The sequence below is a fragment of the Alternaria dauci genome, chromosome 5 (assembly GCF_042100115.1).
Source record: "Alternaria dauci strain A2016 chromosome 5, whole genome shotgun sequence".
Lineage (NCBI taxonomy): Eukaryota > Fungi > Ascomycota > Dothideomycetes > Pleosporales > Pleosporaceae > Alternaria > Alternaria dauci.
This window is the reverse complement of record NC_091276.1, coordinates 87,850-108,438: the sequence shown is the minus strand read 5'-3', so window position 1 is coordinate 108,438 and position 20,589 is coordinate 87,850. Positions and strand designations below refer to the sequence as shown.

Sequence of the window (20,589 nt, the reverse complement as noted above, 5' to 3'; positions counted from 1 at the left end):
ACCCGCCGTGTTCGATGTTCGATGGCGCCTTAGTAGGAAAGTGCAGCGACTTACGAACCACATTCTTTCCACGGTTTCGTACGGTGCTTGCGACACACACACGGCAACCCAAGCCGCAAAGCCTTCTGCGCCTGTTGGGACGACGTCGGTCATGCTAACGCGCAGTGTGGCGGATCTGTCGTGATACCCTGACTTCCATCTCGCGGAGACGTTCAGGGAGACCTCGGGAGCCTTAGTAGACGATGGACGGACGCGACCCGCATCAGCAGCGTCACGCCACATGTGTAGGTATACATCTGTCCAGCTATTTGCAAGGCCTCTCTTGAATGGCGGAGCAGAGCGCAAGCTGGAGGTTGTTACGCTATGAGGCAGCCAAACACAATAGAGTTTGAGATCCGATCTGCAGGGATGATTCTGGGCGTCAATAATTCGCCATCAAGTGCTCTAGCGTCACACTAAAAGCGCGGACAGATTACACCACACAAATTAGCCGGTATTCGGTGGCTCCACTACCAAGTTCAAGCGGTGCCTTGCCCGGTGTCTCTGCTGAAAAGCCCAGCATGTGACGGTCATAGACACGCAAACGGCATGCACGTGGGTCGATCGACGGTACTGAATTTGGGAAACTTGGCCAAAGATGTGATTGAGCGACAACATCGCAGATTTCCGACTTCGCAACGCAGGAGAACGATTTTGGAGGTATAAACTCACAAATGGCAACATGCCAAGGAGTCAATTGATCGCTTTGATAGTACCGTTGCCGGGCAATCTTGGCCTCCCGTTTCTTCAGTAGCAGCGTGGTGTGTTCATCCAGGGCAACTTTTGGCGCAACATACGACGCGCCACATGTCAGCTCATTCGTCGAACATCAGCATGATCTTCACCCGGTAACCCGATGGCCTGATCCCTGGTGTCGAAGGCGTTCCTCATATCGACAGCAGGGTTCGCCACACACCATGGGAAATACGCACAGTGCATCATGCAAGTGATTTCCGTATGTCGCATACCGTCTGATTACTCGCGGCGGGCCGAGTGCACAGGACTACGCTCGCCACTGCAACCTTTTCGGTTTGGAGATGTACCCTTGAAGCTGAAGCATTTACGCGACTAATCAGGAGGAGTGCACAGTCCCATTGGCTTGTGTCCAAGTTCTTGCCGTCAGCTAGGTCTAGCGCTTCCGTCAGGCATGCCGTCTCCCCAGATCCTCCTCACACTTGCTTTCCAGGGTGTGGTCCATTGATAAGTTTTGAGTTTCGGATACCTCCTTAAACGACGTGGCATCCCAGTCTGGTGTACACTGTCGCACTAGCCCGTGCAGCCTTCGTAGTTCAGGTACCTTTGGGCGCAGGACCTGACATATGTACTCCTCCACACACACAGGCGACTGCGAATACATAGGGCAAGGAGCGTCCATGGTGACCACATCGAACCTGTTTCACACATCGACAAATTAAGTGTGTCACATTGTCTTTCCCTCTACCTCACAGCCGCCATGGACCAAATACCACCGGAACAGTTGGCTGCCTTGGCCAAAGAGGATCGGGGTCCGCTCACAAAATCTATCGTTATTGCTTTTACATGCATATCGGGGATTTGCGTCGCCCTGCGTATCATCACTCGGCTCCAGTTCCTGGGAAGAGCATTAGGATGGGAGGACTACACCATTGTGTGCTCTATGGCGCTGGCTATTGTGACTGGAGTATTCCAAATAATGCGTAAGACACACACCGCGCCCGTGACGAGCCAGGCGTTAACCAATTCCAGAGGTGAACGCTGGTAACGGCAAGCATGCGGTTTTCGTCGAATTCCCAGCTGGAAATGAGGCGATTCTGCGCGTAAGAATCTGAGGCCCATCTGCACTTCGAATCTAATGTCGAATAGTACCTATTCTGGAGTATCATCTTCTACAACAACAGCCTCAACATCACCAAGATCTCCATCCTTCTCCAGTACAGCCGGATATTTACTCTGCGAGAAATGCGTATACCACTCTACATCATCATGGCTTTCTGCGTAGCTTGGGGTATCAGCACGCTCTTCACCTCCATTTTCACATGTGTTCCTGTCCATGCCTACTGGAAAATACTGGAGCGGCCCGGTGCGAAATGCCTCGACAACAGGTCGATTTGGTATGCGAATGCCAGCATCAACATCTTATCCGACCTCGTCGTGGCCTTCCTCCCCGTTCGTGTCATTTGGACACTGCAAATCGCACTGCGTCAGAGGCTCGCGCTTATGACCATCCTCACTATCGGTTGGTTCGTCTGCATCGTATCGATCCTCCGCCTGCACGCTCTCATCCCGCTTCTCAACAACCCCGACGACTCCACATACTACAGCGCACCGGCTGCCTACTGGTCTAACATCGAGATGAACCTAGCTATCGTGTGCGCATCGCTTCCTGCGCTCAAGCCACTGATTATCAAGATCATCCCCGGTTTTTCTTCCACTGTCCAATCGGACCGAGCATACGGAAATGCATACGGAAATGGCACGATTGGCACCGGCGCGACCAAAATCCGGACCGTTCACGGTGTCAGAAGTACCGCACAACATGATGAAGAAGAGTTGGAATTGGGACTGGCCCGGGCAAGTAGCACGCCACCTGCTGAGGAAGGGGGTATATTTGGGAAAAACATCTATGTTACGCGACACTTTGAACAGCATTTCGAGGAGAGCTCGCGGATTAGCGATAGCGAGAGTCAGAAGGATTTGGTCACAGAGCGCAAGGATTCGCAGTGGTCGGGCGGGGACAGCCAGTAGTAAAGACGACATTTTTCTTTTGTTGCAATGTGGATCTCTCCATAGAAATTACCATGAATAGAAATCGCCATGTTTCCTCAATATCCTCTGCTGCGCATGAAGTTTGGCAACTGTTCTGACTCCCCTGACCCAAGCTTTTCACCGGTGAATGCATGGTGGTGTTGTGTCGTGCCGCTGTGCAAGGACTTCCGGCTTGGCTTCCCAGGACTCTGACACAGGGTTGCACGGGTGCGCAAGATAACTCTTTTCGTATTTCAACCACTCGTTGATGTATTCGAGGTCCGGTGTCCTCTGAATGGCTGACCCCAGCGCCATCCACTATTTACCGTCATCGCATAGGCGAATGGAAGACGCCACCCGGCGGAAGCTTGTTAAGGAGAAATCCTGGAAATTCCCACAACATCAGCCTAAGAACAGCCCGTCACTGGCTGTGCAGAATGTGTGCCGCGGTACGCTTCTACACGGTGGGCCAATCGGGTGAAGCAGGCCCAAAGTAGCAAAGCACCAATCCTCAACATTAACGCTTGTCAAACACAACCAGCCGCCGTCATTTGGAGATAACAGGCCTGTTGAAACCTCTCCGCGAGGCTATCAGCTATGCGATATCGCTGGCGGTGCTAAAAACGAACGAAATTGAAAATTGAAACTCAGCATCTCCACATCCATCCTTCGCTCGGATCCTTCGAGCCCGTTCCCCAGCTGCGGCCCGATTGTCTGTCAGGCCGCAAGGTGGTTTTCACGACTCGCAGATACCGGGCTCTGGACTCTAGATATGTAAGCGCACATGTCATGTCGTGAGAAGGACCGAATCGGTACCGGAACATCTAACCGGTTCATTCGCATCTCGACGGACTCGACTCCGTGCATGCCGCGCTGGCTGCTGGCGCGATGCTTTCCTGAGCCGCGAAACGCCTCGGGACTTTGGTTGTGCTACGGGACGCATGTTACGTCAAAGTGCATCGGAGTCCCCTTGCGCTAGGATCGGGGATCGGCATGGAGAAGTGCAGCAGAACCTGGGGAACCACAGCGCTGGGTATGTCGTGCCTTAGATGATGAGATCTCTTAGTTCACGCGGAAACAGCAATGTTTACGATGCGATTGGCGAGGCGAGGAAGACTTGTGGTGTTCGCACGATACGACCTCGGCATCCCCCCGAGCAAATCTCCGCATGCGTCATATTCCTCCGGCTTGGTTTTGCGAGTGATTGTTCTAGCTGGACAGACTTGGTCTATCTACCCGATTCTCTTTGTCCAGATACAGCTTTATTGGTCCGCTGTCAACGGGATGATTCATCCGATTGCTGAACACTCTCCAGCTCTGACATGCCTTCCCGCAACGGGACGTTGAAATTGCTTGTTCCATGTAGTAATCCGCGAACAGTTTTAGTTTAGTCATGGGCTGCTTCACACGACCATGGTCGCTCACGACAAGTAACGCTTCGAGCCGCTCGCATTGGCCTGCGCCGGATTCGCGTCCGAATGCGATTAGATCGCAGATCCTCCGTGCGGTCGTACATATGTACGACAATCTGTGTCGAAGCTTCAGGCGTTGGGCGAACATTGTCAAAGCTTCCATACGAGCCGCGATACGTCAAACTTTCGTCGCGTTAGCCGAACTCTATTCCCAGCTTATCGTATATTGTCCAGTGCGATTGCTTGCATGTCGCAAAATTGCGACCGGCATTGGTAGAATGTAGCTGGAAGGCACAGACGTTTCTGCATAGCTGGTCGGGGCTGAGTACACTGTGAATGGATGTATGTAGCGACGTGGTGTTGCCAGACACACATATTCGGTATAAGTGATACTTGACTCGGCAGTCGTGCCAATGCTACAATGTTCGCTTTATCAACTCAATAAGTTTACCGCTACACTTTTCGTTGACAGCTATTACACAGAAGATGCCAAACTTTGCCCAATCGGTATCGCGGTGGCTTCGACCATGTGACAGCACAAATCCATCGGTGGGAGGGTCAGGAGGCTGATCAGCTCCGAGCAAGAAATCAGAAGGCGCAAAATTCCTCCGCGTAACTTGGAATCTCTGATCAAGGTGCTGCATGGAGTGCGAACAAGCTGCTCACCAACAGGAAAGTCTCAAAGTCGTACGCGATTGCATGTCCAGAGGACCCACGTCTTCGAAACGACCATCAGGTGTGCCGACAATGGTCGTCTCGGCATCAGAACGCACGGCAACCTGTGCACTATCGATGTCTGTACAGTCGCTGGGTTCGCTGGGCATGGGAGGAAAGTTTTGCGACATCCCTGGTGACTGATTGCGTGCAGCGGAGGAATGCGGGACCCACTTCCGGGCCTTCAGTCTTCCCGAACCGCCGAATCTGATCCCCTTTTCCCTCATCCCGCATTTATCAAACCTCGAGGTTGTCGAAACTGAAATCCGTGCAATCAGCTTCGTTGCTTTGCACATGTGGGTTTGTAGGTGACAGACTGTAAGGGCCTGGAGCTTGGATGGCCACGCTGGTTGTATCACCTAGAGCGCTCTGACAACCACGTCTCCTTGGCTATCGCACATGTCCAAAGAATTGGGCGCGGGCTAACGCGCAACGATTTTCTATGACCCTTAATGTTATCGTGGTTGTGTGAGTGCTGGGACCTACGAAATCGCTAACTACTTGCCGTCTATCAACACCTGTAGTACTGTTTGCAGCCTGCGTGTTCGTACCAGCAGTAGATACGCACCACTTGCATATCAGAGGTGGGAGGATGTCCCGATGTCTTACTTTCTTCTGTTGAGCAAAAACCCATGTAGGTAGTGAGTGAGTGACAGGTTCTGCTGGGGCTATGCGCTCATTTAAGGATTTCTGGCCTCCAGAGATCCTTGAGCATGCGCCGAAAACCCTGTACCTCAGTTACCATGAACCCTATCCTCGCACTCAACAATAACGACCTGATTGCATAGCCCTGCCACGGTTTCTATGTCCGCACCTATCAGCTCTAATGGGTTCTTCTTGCTGGGTTGTGATAGAAACGCAAGATACAGTGAGCAAAATGCCAGTACCATGTCACAAAAGACACGGCATGTCGAATGAGAGTAGTCCTGACCGTTGCTCCAGAACTCAAGATTACGCAAGTCTTGGAAGCGATGACCAACCGCAATGAAGGCTATGTGGAGAAGACCTCGGCAGAACTACCTGACGGTGGGGCCCGTCATCCGTGACCTACGGCGCCCCCTTGCCTCCTTCGCATCACTTCCACCATGGACTCCACATGGCGGCCTCGAACAGCGAACGCGTACATCTGCTGCGGAAAAGAAAGACATGCACAACCTGGGGTGAGGCTGCGTGCGCCGACAGCCTTGCAATACCTTAAGGGTGGGGTAGCTACCTGGGTAACCACTATGGGCCCGGACATTGCAGAGCCGCTTTTATTGCTCCACGTACGACGCTTGCCCTCATATTCCTGGCCATCCAACGCGCGCTGAAAGGCGCAACCAAACAGAGACGTGCACTAAGTCCGATGCGCAACTACCTCAGCACAAATAAGCTGACTGTTAGGGCCACACGGAAGGAATAGATTGTCGCATTGCGGGGCACGTCATGTATAGATGAACCGCTGTCCCTGGGATAGGATACAGCAGTATTCTGAAGACTGGGTTCTAATAACGATCAGATCTTGTGACAAGATAACTTGAGCATCGTCGCAGACGCCACTGGCGTTTCTTCAAGCCTTATTGCGAAATTTTCATCTGGACGGAACAACTCAGTAGATATGGCTACAGCGTCCCATGTACACGGAACAAATACCATGGAGCATACATAAGTCGCATCGTGCGGTACGCGAATTGCAATTCACGATAAAACCCATTCTTTACTCGAAGGAAACATATAGTCTTTAATCTAGCAGCCATGTACATCACTGTCGCCTCGACCTTTCTGGCGGTGCTCTCCATGGCGGCCATGGTGGTCATGGTGGCAGCAGCTCCAACAGAACTTGCAGGACGTCAATCTACAGTGCGGATTATGGCTCTTGGTGATTCGATCACGGGTAGCCCAGTATGTACCCGATGCTCGACTACATCAGCTCACAGTTCACAATAGTCTAGGGCTGCTGGCGAGCCTATCTTTGGCAGAAGCTCCAACAAGCCGGCATCAAGAACACCGACTTCGTAGGCACTTTGGCCGGCCAAGGCTGCGGCTTCCAATACGATGGCGAGAACGAGGGACATGTAATGTTCTGTCCATTTTCTGATACCGACGGCCGACTTACAATTGCAGGGCGGTTTCCTAGCGGTAAACATTGCGAACCAGAACCAACTACCGGGTTGGCTTTCATCCACCAAACCCGACATCGTCATGATGCACCTCGGTACCAACGACGTTTGGAGCAACCGCTCGCCCCAAGAGATCACCACCGCTTTCAGCAAGCTTGTAGACCAGATGCGCGTCTCGAAACCTACTATGAAGATCCTCGCTGCGAAGATCATCCCAATGAACCCGTCCAACTGCGCTGAATGCGGCCCACGCGTTGTGGCCTTGAATAACGCGATTCAGACGTGGGCGGCGAACAAGACGACTGCAAACAGCCCTGTAACGGTTGTGAATGCGTGGACTGGTTTCAATACGAATACAATGACTGGCGACGGTGTGCATCCGAATGATGCGGGCAACAAGAAGCTGGCTGAGACCTGGTTCCAGCCACTGGCAGATGCCATTAGAGGCTGATGTTTACAACAGAGATATGGTGCGTACTTTGAAGAGCTACAATTTGCAGCTTCCATATGTTGCAACAATACACGACTCATCAACTCATTCATCACGGCAGCGAACATAACACTGCTTTCCGATGGAGGTGACGCACTTCTACGAAGAACTTAGGTTTTGTCAGGTTCTACATGCCACTAACGTCCTTGCTAAAGATAGAGCGCCGACTCAGGCATCGGAGCTTGTAACGGCGAAACTAGCGGCGCACTCCAGTGCGAAGCCAAAACACCGAGCATACCATCCTTGCGCCCAATAACTCAACTCAACATAATGCGGAGCGCCCCGAATCAGACTAACTTCTACTCGGACACTGTTTTTGAAAGCTCTGACGCAGCGGTCAAGCTCCTCTTGCGTAGCCTCGAAGAATGGATCATCCTCCACTAGCGAATACATGACTGGCACTTTCACGGCTGGTGCCCATTTCTCCTTCCAGACAGGCATCCATTGTGTTGAAAACCCAACAATCTCCGGTATAGGGCATATCGCGTTTAGGCGTTCGCTTTGTTCCAACATTTCTGGTGCATAAGTACCAGGCTTGAACATAACGGCGTCTTTTAGCTCGATTGGACACCGTGCATGATCATCGTCTACGCGAGGATACTGAGGAGGCGTGTCTCTCGAGGATTTGGATTGCGTGTTTCCCATACCACTTGCAATGATCCCTCCTAATGGATACTCCGGTGCCTTCTCGTCTGCATGAAGCGCTGCCACCGCGACACCAGGCATGACACCGAGGCTGTGGCATAGCAAAACAATGCACTTGCAGCCATGCGGAATACCGAACTCCTCCCACAGTTTCGGAAGGATGAACCGATGTAACTGAATCGCGCTTTCCGTTGTGAAGTCAGACCCGGATGGAATGGGCAGTATTGAACTTGTGCCGCCGTAGGAAGGCCGATCGATCGACACGAACGGAGTACCCAGTGTGTTGCTCATCAGGGAGGCGGAATATCCTGGTAGTGCATCGAAGTATTGGTGATCATAACAGCCACCATGGAGGGCAACGACCAAAGGGCGGTGTTTTACTGGCAAGGGTGACTGAGTCGGGATGGTGTATGCGCCTTGCACTGTGCCATTGTTTGAAAGGACGAGGCGAAAGGACTGCATTGGAATAGTGACTTGTGAGAAGTGTGGAAGACTCTAATGCTGAGGAGCTTAGATGTAGAAATACCCATGCTGGCTGGTCGGCGTTTGGATGCTATGAGAATAAGGGTGGGTCAAGTGCGGAGATATCGGGTTTACACAGTTGAAGTATTCCATCGACTATGTGTCTTGCGGCTGGAGTTAATGCAGATGGCTGACTATTTAGCTTGATGGTAAAAAGTATTCACAACGACCCAGTAACCCCACAAGACTCGTTGTTTCTGGTCGATACGTCGTACCATGATTCTGTCATCCGTCCGATTAATATCCGACTGCAGATGTCGATAAGTCAACTACTCTAATGTTCAAATACTAAGACTGCGCATCTATAGACAACATCAAACTTTGTAGCTAGAGATGTAGCTCCTTATGGATCTTATTTGATGACTTTGTGGAGGTGACTGTCATCGCTGACTAGATGAGTTGTGGTTTAGCGCCTTGGCGCGAGCCTCTTGTTCCTACTGCGTGGAGGCTGCTAGCTTTCTCTACCTCCAATACCCTTCAACCTGCAAGAATGCATGCACTATCAAATTAGCAGCGCAAGTTCCCAGACAATCAATCGAATCATCCAAATTCGCATCCCAAGCAGCAGGATTGATGGAAACACGAGCGGATAGGGTCTCATTTTGAGTATCGCATCAACCAAACTTTTGGCTGCATTTCGAATCCCATAGTGTATAGGCTTCACTCGGAGCCCATCTCAGGTATGCCTTGAGAGTCGCCGGCGTGTTACCAGCAAGGTAGGGCTGACTTGTATTGCTATAGCCATGCAGCCATTGGCTGACATGGTGGCCAATACGCAGCATCCGGTAAGCGCCCTCATGCTTACAGCCCCAGGCGCAGCTCAGCCTTCCTGCCACTTGTTTATCTTTGTGGCATGTCCTTGGATCTGTTCTTTCTGTCCATTCAATGTACTATTCCTCGCTCAAAGCCACACAGCTAGCGTCCTAAAAGCACGCAATGGCGGACCCTCTCAGCATCGCAGGGTCTGTGGTGGGCATTACTGCAGCCGGCGTACAAGCCTCTGTGAAGCTGTATGCACTCGCGGAAAAGGTTGCGACAGCCAATCAAAGAGTTACCGCCATCGCGAACGACATCAGCAGCACATGCGCAATTCTCAATCAAGTGCGCGAGCTGATCATTCCTCAACCTGATGCACAAGGCATTCTCAAATCGGTCTTCAACTCAGTTGCCCTAAACGATATCTCTCAAGCGCTTCAACGCTGTAGGACAGTTTTTACAGAGATTGAACTCCTACTACGCCGAGCGTTCGACCAGATTGGCAAACGCCATGATTCACATTCGAAGATCCAGTTATCCCGACTTGAAAAAGCAAAATGGCCATTTCTGCAACCCCAATTCGACGATTTGCGCATCGATCTCAGAGATTCCAAGGGTAATCTCATTCTCATGATTGCTGTAGCAAGTCTCGCTCTTGCTCAGAGAAATGGACACCAGCGACCGGTTCATGCAGGAGAAGGATTGGAAATCAGATCCTCTATCGTACAATTACAGCGAGCGCGCGCAAAGACGGCACACAATGGGAACACTTTGACCGACGCTCCAAGACAAAAGACTGGTTTGCTGAAGCTTTTTGGAAACCGTAAAAACGTCAAGACGAACGGATACGTGACAGCTGAACACAGTCGGGGCACATCTAGAGAACATACATCAGGATCCAGAGGTACGATGGTAACGCAAGCTTCGCCACGCACACTACGGCAGGATGCTGCGGCCTCGTCAGTGATCGGTGTATCGGCGCGTGGTTTTCCTGGTACAAGCAGTAGTACCAGTCCAATAGATGCATCTTCAGCGCCTGATCGCAACACGCAAACTCAAGGACAAGGGTTAGTCAAAGATGTGACCCCAGTCGCCGTAACAACAGAAACAAGTTCGGCTAAATCACGTTCGATCTCTAGATCCAAAGAACCAGTCAGACTACAGGCAACCGACCCTTCGGATGAGCGGCAAGAGCAATTCTCTCCAGGACGGAAACCACAGGATACTCGCCAAGCACCAACGGAATCGTCACCATCTTCTGATCCGACGCCGGACCCGATTTCTGTAAACGTGTTGACAGCTATACCGAGCGCTAGCGTCAGCAACAACCCCTTCTATTATCAGGGATGGACCACTAATTGTCTCAAAGGGCTCAAGACTGGCTTTGGAGACTCTCTCTCAGTTTGTTCAATGAATCTGCCCTATCGCTCGCTCGAGAGACTAGTCAAAGGATACAAGGACCAAGACCTCGACGTATACGTAACAATGCTGGAACTCACTCCTGAACAACGAAAGCTCATCACAGAAACGTGCATGGCCGGATCGGGGGCAGAGGTCGCGTATATCAGTTTACAATCTGATACTACTGTATCTAGCGTCTTTGGCGTGCTGGAGATAACGACGCTCAAGTGGATCGTCGCATCGCAGAGATCATCCTCACCAGATATTTCCATTCGCGAGCGGAGTATCGCGGAAGTATCCTCGTTGCCAACAGCTGCGTATTCGACACTGGACAGCAAGAGAATGCAGGGAGATGCGGTTCGGATTGGTCGTTTTGCGTTTCAGCCCAAAGAAGTCGACATTCTCCCGTTGCCTTCTCACCCAGATCCAGACATTGTTCCTAGTTGTAGCGGTGGGGTTTATGATTCGTCAATTCAAGAAAAAGTATCCGTTGTAGACGAGGAAACTCCAGAGCCGACGACGCCCCATGGGAATTCTCCTGTGATTGGTCAGGACCAGCAAAAACCCGCTAGCGACTATCGTTTTCACAGATCAAGGACAGGACTGTTTTCCCCGTTCTGGCGGCCGAGAGACATGGTTATTCGTGCCTATGATCCGCCAGAGAGGAATGAGGACGACATTGTGAATGATCTTCTAGCGCGATGGACGAATGCGTGATTCGACTCCGTGTCGTAGTCGTTGACGCTAGGAGTGTTGGTGCAGCCCTATAGAAACTAAACGTATATACAGCTGCATACAGTGAGACAAGGTGTTTGGGAAACACACCTTTACTGCGATTTAATACAGTGTCATTTAACCGCGTTGTACTTGCGTCTTGTCACCAGCACATTCATCTTGTTTATAGAAACTAAGACATCGTCACAAAGTATATTATGCACTTATCAAACGTGAAAACGTCACATCTGAAACCAGGACCTAATACATCACATCCACATCCCCATCCGCATCCACCTCGCCTTCAGCATCATCCTCAGCATCATCCTCCCCCTCTCCCCGCAAAACCGCTGGCAGTACTCCCCTAACCCCCTCCCACTCCCTCCCCGCCCTCTCCGCCTCCGCCCCCAACCCATTCCTCGCATACACCGCCGCCGCAATCCCACTCACAACCGCAATCCACGTGCCCCTCCTCACCTTGCCCGCCTGACTCCTCGCCGCCCGAATGGCCTGGATACTCTTCTCGCCGACCGTATCCGCAAAGAACCTCGCGACAAAGTAACACATCATCATAGCCACAAACTCGTAATTCGCTGTCCGTTTACTGATTTCTTGTGCGAGGCCGACGGCGGCTTGGACCGTTTTTTTCTGTTGCAGGATCGAGGTTGAAGATTCGGCGTAAAAGGCGGAGAGCAGGCGGAAGGCGATGCGGAGGTATTGGTTGGCGTGGTCTTCGGCGTAGGGTTTGATCTGAGCGAGGAGCGGGGGTGCGAGGTGGTGTTGCGGGTGCGATGTTGAGCGCAGGATGAGGAGGTGGTTGAGGGCTGCGGTGACGGTGATGTCTATTTTCGTGGGGGTAGCGTGTGCTTTTTCGGGTATGGTGAGGAGGGGAGAGGCGTAGGATGAGAGGGACGTTTTTAGAGAGCCGTTGAGCTGGTCGGTTATGGCGGAGAAGTAGGTTAGTGTGCGGGCGAAAGCTTCTTGGTTATTGTAAGGGGTGTGGCCAATCTTCTTTTTCATGAACGAGAGGGCGTCGGCGGCGGTTTGGGGCTCGTTGCGGTTATGTGCCATGAGGCCGATGGCGAACATGGTGTACCAGTCGAGTACCATGTTCCACTCTATGCGTGCAAAAGCGATGGAGACGGGTATGCCGTTGAAGGCGCGTCGTTTTGCCGTTTCACGAAACCGCGCGTGTGCTTCTTTCATAAAGTTCAGGCCCTTTTCGTGCACGTGTTGATCCAGAGCGCAGATGTGGAAACACAGGGCTTGCAGATCTTCCTTTGGCAGCCATGTGAAGACTAATTCGTCCTTTTGCTCTGCATTTTTCCGGAAGACGCCAGCAGTGTCGAATGTGAGATTACCCCCGAAGCTTCGCTCAATCAGGACAGTAAAGACGCTACTGTGCGGGCATGTCTGATCGTTATTGTCGCGCAGTATAGACTCGAGCAGGGCGGTGGACTTTTGTGGGTCCGGGCTCCCTTTTTGGATACCACTGGCGATGTCGACCATGTCAATGAGGGTGCCGAACGAGCCCAGTTGCTTGGCTGATACCTGGAGCTGCAGGCTGCGAGCTGCTGCGATGGCGCGCTGGACATTGTCTATCCGATCCGGCGCACCCGACCGCAAATGAATCATGGCTTCGAGTACGTGACAGGCGACAAAAATGGCACGGTCGCCGCGTCGGCCGGCGTGGTCCTGTATAGCATGGAGTTGCTGGAGAGCCAGTGCCACCTCTACACGACCCGGTATTTGCAACGCTAGGGTGACTTTGAGGAAGCGCAACGCATACACCCAAGCGATGTGTTGAAAGGTCTCCGCTTCTTGTATCGGTTTGTCGAGTGACTTGAGGCCGGCGCGGTGATTGGTCTTGAACTGATACCGCGCTTGGAGATGGAACGCAGCAAACTTGAGATCTTGCAAACGATGGCGTCCACAAAGTGATATCTGCTTTGACAGAATCTCTTCGATCCGACTGGAGACGTCGGCGGCCCCAATGTCCGTCTCTTCAATGAGCAAGCTAGCGTATCTCAGCCGCAGTTTTGCTTCGTCCCTAGGCGGCATGTTGAAGTCCTTGAGTACGGTATCCATGCAGCCCATGGCAGTGGACATGAGCCTGTAGTACTGCCGCACGTCTGCCTCGTTTCTTTCCCGTATAAACAGCGACCCCATGCCTCGCGCCACGGCAATGTATTCGTCTGCAGCCGTGAGCAAGAGTTCAGAGAGCTCAGCGGGAAGCGCTTTCTGGGGCGCATGAGCACGCTTCGTGGGCGTGAGCTGGTGCGAGGAAGAGGTTTTGGGTATGACAACCTGGGGGTGCATTCGCGGTTTCGAAGAGGGGGGTTGAGGAAACGGGCTGCCATACTGGGTCGAGGGTGTCCGAGACGGCGGGAGGATGCGCTGTTGTTGGGGAGTCGACTGGGGCCGCGGTTGCTGGGGTGTCGACTGTGAAGGGCGCGAATGTTGGGGCGTAGACGGTGGAGGCCGCTGTTGCTGAGGCGTCGGCTGCGATGGCATGCGCTGCGGTTGGGGTGTGACCTGCGACTGCGACTGCGGCGGTACTCGTTGTTGCTGGGGCGTCGTCTGCGGCTGCAACGGCGGTCGATAGGGAGCCTGGCCATTCGACGGGGTAACCACCGGCCGCTGCTGCAGTCTTGGGCCATTCTCCTGATGCGAGGGCGACCGCTGCACCGGCTTGGAGACGGGCGCGTTGGGCGTCTGCTGTGCGCTATATCGCCGTTGGTGGTCCGCGGCGCCATCTGTTTGCGCGATGCCTGCGCTGCTCGTGCGCTGTACGGGTACCTGGACATGTCGTATGCGCGGGGGTTGCATCTGCGGCATGTGCATGGGAGAAGCGTACTGGGGGCTCCGCGCGGGGATGATGACCTGGGGCTGCCGTTGGTATTGCGGTTGCGGCGGCTGTTGCTGTTGCTGTTGGGGTGCCATTTGGGGCGGCATCTGCGCATATTGCTGGCTCATGGGTCGCGACATGGCGGGCTGTGGTGGGAGTTGGTAGGGCGCGGGCTGTGACTGAGGGTACGCCTGGGGCGTCTGCATGGGCATGGGCGGGTACTGAGGGTAGCCATGGTGTTGGAAGCCGTTTGGCGGCGGCTGCTGTTGTTGTTGCGGAGGCGGCGCATATGGGGGATACTGCGTGTTTGCATGGCCGTTTGCATAGCCCTGGGGCTGCCAGCTGTATCGCGGGTCCATGGCGCGGAAGGCTCAGCCAGACTGTCACCGGGAATGGCGATATGGGCGTTGCATTGTGGGCGTAGCGGGGTGTGACTGCGACGACGTGTATGGGCAGTCGCGAACTCGACTTGGGTAATCGCGAACGCGCCAGGTCCCTTGAGCGCCATTGGCCGACAGACGCGCGCTTGCCACTACCACATGCCGGCTAGTGCGTAGACATACCGAGGCCCCGTCTTTTCCTACCGCATGTCGTGCATGTGTCTAGCACTGAACGGCATTTTCGCTTTTCCTTGGAAGTTAGTTTGAACGGAGGGACTTGGGGCAGTTGACCGCCTAGTATCAGACGCACACGGCAATTGACCTCACGAGCGGTGAAAGAGCTAGGAAGACATTCTCAGTGTCAATTTGTACTCTTATACGGCCCTATCTTCAGACGTGATACGCATATCCAGCTTGCAAACCTCACACCAAGCCTCCGGAGGTTCCGCCCACGCACACAATGTCCTGGCTCTTCGGCCACAGCAAGACAACCTACACATGTCACTCCTCTCCGACGCCCCTCCAAACCAAATCCGGCTCCAAGACCAATTTACTTGAAATCGCAAAATCCTCAATCCCGCCATGCCGTCTAAACCCCCTCCTCTTCAACGGCCACCTGCAGACCATGTACACGGCCGTCAAAGACCCAGGACCACCCATCTACTACAAGCGCCAAATCTTCGACTCTAACTACTCCGTCTACCCCGGGACCTTTGCTGTGGACTTTGTCGTCAGCAAAGAGGAAGGCGAGGCATCTGCCGCCCGCATGAAAGTCGACAACGACACCACGGAGCTCCCCGAACGCACCACAAACTTTACACCCAAGGAATGGGACGCCATCGCCAGCGACGATACCAAACCCATGCTCATCGCCCTGCACGGCCTCTCCGGCGGCTCCCACGAAGTCTACCTCCGCGAAACCCTCTATCCACTACTCACCTCCCCCTCGCAACCCTGGACCGCCTGCGTGGTCAACGGCCGTGGCTGCGCTCTCTCCAAAATCACAACGCCGCAACTCTTCAACGCACGCGCAACCTGGGACCTCCGCCAGGTCGTTACCACACTGCACACCCTGTTCCCTAACCGCCCCTTGTACGCCATTGGCTTCAGTCTCGGCGCAAACATACTAACCAACTACTGCGGCGAGCAAGGCGAAAAATGTACCCTCAAAGCCGCAGTCTCCTGCTCCAATCCCTGGAACCTAGAAGTTTGCAACACGACGCTGCAATCCACGTACCTGGGCTTACACATCTACTCGCGCACCATGGGCTCCAATCTCAAACGCTTGTACCACCGACACCGCGAGTCCATCCTCCAGAACCCAGGTATCCACGAGCCGTCGCTCCTATCCGCGCGGTACCTCCACGAATTCGATCGCCATGTACAGTGTCCGACGTGGGGGTATCCGACCGAGGGTGCGTACTATAGGGACTCGCAGTGCGTGGATGCGTTGCTGGGTATCCGGATCCCGTTTCTGGGGATCAATGCGGAAGACGATCCGATTAGTAATAAAGCGGGACTGCCGTACCAGGAGGTGTTGTGTAATCCGAATGCGCTGCTGGTTACGACGGATTGGGGGGGACATTTGGGGTCGTTTATGGTGGGTGGGGGGCGCTGGTTTGCGGTCGCTGCGGCGGCGTTTTTGGAAAAGGTGCACGAGGAGGTTGATTTTGGGGCGATGAAGGGAGTGGATGGGGGTGAGGGTGTGGATATGGGCGGGTTGGAGGGGAAAAAGTATCCGATTTTTGATCCGAAGAATAGGAGGTTGATATTGCCTGATGCTTAGACGGAGATATAGACATAGACATGGAAGTTTTGGATTTGGATGGAAGGTTTGTGTTGGATTAAACTTGATTGGGGTATCATAGACTTTTAGATATGCGTAGATCTTGTACAGCACCTTGACCCGACTCTTTTTGCGTGAAACAAAACACTCCGCTGCTATTCTTCTGCACGTGCTCTCACGCTGTGCGTTCCTCGACATCAACCCATCGTCTTCGTACACGCCACGCCTGACCGTGCCTCGCCTGTCTCCACCCGCTCATCCAAAGCTGACCCTCTTCCTCGCCTTGAACTTCCTATCCTTGTCCTTGATCCTCTCCCCCTCCTTCTCGTCGCTCTTGCCACCACCCGCCCCAGGCTCACTATGCCTCTTCCTCTTCTTCTTGAGATCCTGTTTCCTCTCCTCAAACGCCTGATCCTTCTCCGACCTCCTGCTCTCAGCCTCCTTCCGCTTCGCCTCGCGAATCTCTTCCAGCTGCCGCGCTTTTGCAATCTTGGACTCGAGATGGCCTTCTTTTTCGGCGTTGACAACGGACATGATGGCCATCTGTACATATCCAGGTTAGCACGACGACCTACAAGTGGAGGTACTTTTGTTACATACCATACTCGCCGCATCATCCACAAACTTCTTCCCCTTCTTCACCCCCTTTGGCTTCGCAATGCCCGCCGGTATAATGCCATTCAGCGCCGGGATATCCAACTCCTTTTCCGAATACACCCTCTTCTTCTTCTTGTTCCCGTCTTTCGACGCCAGACTCTTTGTCTTTTGTGCGCCGCCGGGCTTGGCTAGGGACATGGATTTCTGTTTGCGCTTTGAGATTCCTTCGGGCGCGCTGCCGGTGGGTTTCGAAGACGATTTCGCTTTTGGTTTGTTGGCGCCGGATTTGGTGGACCCGGATTTGGATTTACCCTTGGACGAGGGTTTTGAGGCGGCCATTTTGGGGGAGAAGATTGGAAAAGGTAAGGTGGAGGTTGGCGCAAAAGGTAGAAGCTGGGTGCAAAGAAAGTCGGTTTGCGAGAAATTATGTCGGAGGTTGCTAAATGCCGACGGACGTCAAGGGTAGTTAGGGTAGGCGCAGGCGCGAACCATGTGGATCCTCGCTCTCTCCTCGCAGGCGCAACCGCAACCGCAACACCAGCTCGCCATAGCTCGGACCTCGCAAGCTCAACGCCTTGCTCACAACAACACGCCATCGGCGCTAGAACACACACCCGTGTCGCATCCGTATACCGTACCTCAACATGGACGATTCAAATCGCCTCTTCCGCTTCCCCAAGCCCGCGTGGATGAACAGCGCAAACACGCGCACAGCCGGCGTCTACATTGCCGGAGCGCTGGTACGTCGCATCTTCACCTCCACCCAAACATGCTCCCAAGAACTAGCCTAGTTAACACACACACAGTTCGCAATGGGCTTCTACACCCTCATCGACATATCCGTATGGTCCAAATCCGCCATGAACGGCTCCGACCCGCCCGTCCACATCACCTTCATCGACTGGATCCCGGGCATCTGCAGCGCGCTGGGCATGCTCGTCATCAACAGCATCGACAAGTCGCGGCTGTCGGCAGATAGCTTCTCGTACTCAGGCAACGGGGTCGCGTGGAAGGCGCGGCTCGTGCTGTTTCTGGGCTTCGCGTTGCTGGCGGGTGGGCTGGCGGGGAGCGTCGTGGTCATGGTGATGAAGTTTGTGGTTGTGGGGCACACGTGGCCGACGCTGTGGTTGGGCGTGGGGAATGTGGTTGCGAACGGGTTGGTTATGTTGAGGTGAGTGTGCGATGGTGGTGTGTGGGTTTGGGTGCGTGCTAACGTGTTGTAGTTCTGCTGTGCTTTGGGTGGCGCAGAACATGGAGGATGAGTATACGTACAACCTGGCGTTGTAGACTGCGGACGGATGGACGAGCTAGGATGTGCGACGATGATGCGACGAGGATGCGATGCGCGTCATGATGGGATATCTGGGTACAGATGGACTGGCTTTAATTATGTACGAGTACGGGAGATGGAACATGTTGCGTTGTATTGTGTCTAGTTCAGCGATCTCAGATCATGTTCAATACGGACAGCGTAACGCGTCCTATGCATTATGTTCGATATACTTGTACAAAACGCTCAAACCATGGGTACAACATGTACATGAAGCAGCACCGCCCCGGCCTTCCGGTTCCAGCTTTGTTCTCAGATCCCTCCCTCTCGCACCTGCCAAGACTGTAAGCGGACCCTCATTCCTGAGTTCCGCCGGCTAGTCAGAAGTCTTCTTGCTCCTGGAAGAAGAGGGTGAAGCTGATGATGGTCGCGTATATCAGCAGGCCACCAAAAATGGACATGGCCGCCGCGCCGCCCGCAATCTCAGCCGAATGCCACAGCAGCGTTGGCAGGGCTGCGCATGTTAGTCAATCCGCCTTTGCCCTCGCACATCTCTGCCGTGCACTCACCAATGCCCATGACGACAAAGAAGCCCGTCAGGAAGCGCCCAAAGTCGACGACGCCATTCCCGGTGCTCTCCATAAAGTCATCGCGGTTCGCGGCCCGGCCGCACAGCCAGTTGGGTAGGGGCGCGATCACATAGGTTGCGACGACGAGCAGCGTGAGGTAGTTTTTGAAGAGCGCGGCGGAGAGAATGACAAGCAGGAAGCCGATGGCGAGGACCTATGTAGTGGCACGGCCGTTAGCGCAATCCCAGTGTGATGTGAAGACGAGGCGCGTGGATGCGACGGGCTGACGTACAAAGGACAGGCCGATGATGGTCTTGATGCCGGCCATGGTGGCGTCGTAAAGGGCAGAAGTGTGCGTGTGCGTGAAGGATACGGCGTGTGCCTGGGTGGATGCTCGGCCCGGCGAGGATGCAAGGGTGCGGTGATGGTTGCGGCTCGCTGGTAGAGGCGTCGTGGTGGTGAGGTTGCGGCGCACGCGCGCTAGGGCGCTTTGCCAAGATTAGAGCTTCTGGAGCTCATCGTCGTCAACAGGTCGCTGCCTCACGACAAGCAAGCAACGCTACCACACAACCCGTCTCTCTCTCCCTCTTTCTCTCTCCCTCTCTCTTTTTCTCGCCACTAATCTCAGTGGGATTGAATAAAACTTCCAAGGGAATTCTGCTGCTTTAGACCACACCCCGCCGCCATCATGTTCCGGAACAACTACGACAACGACTCGGTCACCTTCTCACCACAGGGCCGCATCTTCCAGGTCGAGTACGCACAAGAGGCCGTAAAGCAGGGTTCCGTCGTCGTCGGCATCGTCAGCAAGACGCACGCAGTCCTCGCCGCAATCAAGGTACCTACATCTCACCCACGCCCCCACACAAACAAACATCTAACCCCCCCTCCCCCAGCGAAACGCCGAAGAACTCTCTTCCTACCAGAAGAAGATCATCCCCATCGACTCGCACTTTGGCGTCGCCCTCGCCGGCCTCGCCTCCGACGCCCGCGTCCTCTCCAACTTCATGAAGCAACAGTCGCTCGCCTCGCGCCTCACCTACGACCGCGCCATCCCGCTCTCAGAAATCACGTCGCGCATCGCGGACCGCGCCCAGACCAACACGCAGCAGTACGGGCGGCGGCCGTACGGCGTGGGCCTGCTGATCGCGGGCGTCGACGCAAAGGGCCCGCACCTGTTCGAGTTCCAGCCCAGCGGCGTGACACAGGAGATGGTGGCGTGTGGCATTGGTGCGCGCAGCCAGATGGCACGGACGTATCTCGAGCGCCATCTGGATTCGTTTGAGAGTGCGGGGAGGGAGGAGCTGGTCAAGCATGCGTTGAGGGCGCTCAAGGAGTCGTTGTCGCAGGACAAGGAACTCACGGTTGATAATACGAGTGTGGGGATTGGTGGCATTGGTGAGGACTTTGTGCATTATGAGGGCCAGGAGATTGCGGAGTGGTTGGATGCTACGTTTGAGAATAAGGAGGGTGGGGAGGAGGCCGAGGGGGGCGAGGCCATGGAAGAGTAGAGAGAGTGTGGTCAGACAGAGTGGAAAGGTGTAGGGCAAGCTGGACTTTACGACAGCTGTGCACATGGGGAATGTAGATCACGATGTAGCCGTCTGGCTATGAAAATAATGA

The 20,589-nt window shown here is 54.0% G+C and overlaps 8 protein-coding genes across 8 annotated transcripts; 5 read left to right on the top strand and 3 right to left on the bottom strand.

The window, feature by feature from the left end:
• The first annotated feature begins 1,017 nt into the window (after window positions 1-1,017).
• On the top strand, window positions 1,018-2,831 carry ACET3X_005653 (uncharacterized protein). Its single transcript, XM_069452017.1, has 3 exons — window positions 1,018-1,715; window positions 1,765-1,835; window positions 1,882-2,831. Exons 1-3 carry the CDS (start codon window positions 1,493-1,495, stop codon window positions 2,761-2,763), a joined length of 1,176 nt encoding a protein of 391 aa, XP_069306013.1. The 5' UTR covers window positions 1,018-1,492; the 3' UTR covers window positions 2,764-2,831.
• Window positions 2,832-6,623: 3,792 nt separating this feature from the next.
• ACET3X_005652 (uncharacterized protein) lies at window positions 6,624-7,439 on the top strand (the record flags this gene model as incomplete). The annotated part of the gene is made up of 3 exons (XM_069452006.1): window positions 6,624-6,770; window positions 6,821-6,943; window positions 6,993-7,439. The coding sequence occupies 3 exons, from the start codon at window positions 6,624-6,626 to the stop codon at window positions 7,437-7,439; spliced, it is 717 nt and encodes a 238-aa protein (XP_069306012.1).
• A 4,319-nt stretch (window positions 7,440-11,758) lies between these two features.
• ACET3X_005651 (uncharacterized protein) lies at window positions 11,759-14,723 on the bottom strand (the record flags this gene model as incomplete). The annotated part of the gene is made up of 2 exons (XM_069451995.1): window positions 11,759-11,764; window positions 11,967-14,723. 2 exons carry the CDS (start codon window positions 14,721-14,723, stop codon window positions 11,759-11,761), a joined length of 2,763 nt encoding a protein of 920 aa, XP_069306011.1.
• Window positions 14,724-15,204: 481 nt separating this feature from the next.
• Window positions 15,205-16,530, top strand: ACET3X_005650 (uncharacterized protein; the record flags this gene model as incomplete). Its single annotated transcript, XM_069451984.1, has 1 exon — window positions 15,205-16,530. One exon carries the CDS (start codon window positions 15,205-15,207, stop codon window positions 16,528-16,530), a length of 1,326 nt encoding a protein of 441 aa, XP_069306010.1.
• A 255-nt stretch (window positions 16,531-16,785) lies between these two features.
• Window positions 16,786-17,466, bottom strand: ACET3X_005649 (uncharacterized protein; the record flags this gene model as incomplete). The annotated part of the gene is made up of 2 exons (XM_069451973.1): window positions 16,786-17,073; window positions 17,131-17,466. The coding sequence occupies 2 exons, from the start codon at window positions 17,464-17,466 to the stop codon at window positions 16,786-16,788; spliced, it is 624 nt and encodes a 207-aa protein (XP_069306009.1).
• A 305-nt stretch (window positions 17,467-17,771) lies between these two features.
• On the top strand, window positions 17,772-18,414 carry ACET3X_005648 (uncharacterized protein; the record flags this gene model as incomplete). The annotated part of the gene is made up of 3 exons (XM_069451961.1): window positions 17,772-17,867; window positions 17,934-18,298; window positions 18,351-18,414. The coding sequence occupies 3 exons, from the start codon at window positions 17,772-17,774 to the stop codon at window positions 18,412-18,414; spliced, it is 525 nt and encodes a 174-aa protein (XP_069306008.1).
• A 363-nt stretch (window positions 18,415-18,777) lies between these two features.
• On the bottom strand, window positions 18,778-19,294 carry ACET3X_005647 (uncharacterized protein; the record flags this gene model as incomplete). The annotated part of the gene is made up of 3 exons (XM_069451950.1): window positions 18,778-18,911; window positions 18,967-19,180; window positions 19,259-19,294. 3 exons carry the CDS (start codon window positions 19,292-19,294, stop codon window positions 18,778-18,780), a joined length of 384 nt encoding a protein of 127 aa, XP_069306007.1.
• Window positions 19,295-19,654: 360 nt separating this feature from the next.
• On the top strand, window positions 19,655-20,477 carry ACET3X_005646 (uncharacterized protein; the record flags this gene model as incomplete). Its single annotated transcript, XM_069451939.1, has 2 exons — window positions 19,655-19,804; window positions 19,863-20,477. 2 exons carry the CDS (start codon window positions 19,655-19,657, stop codon window positions 20,475-20,477), a joined length of 765 nt encoding a protein of 254 aa, XP_069306006.1.
• Between the last annotated feature and the right edge of the window lie 112 nt (window positions 20,478-20,589).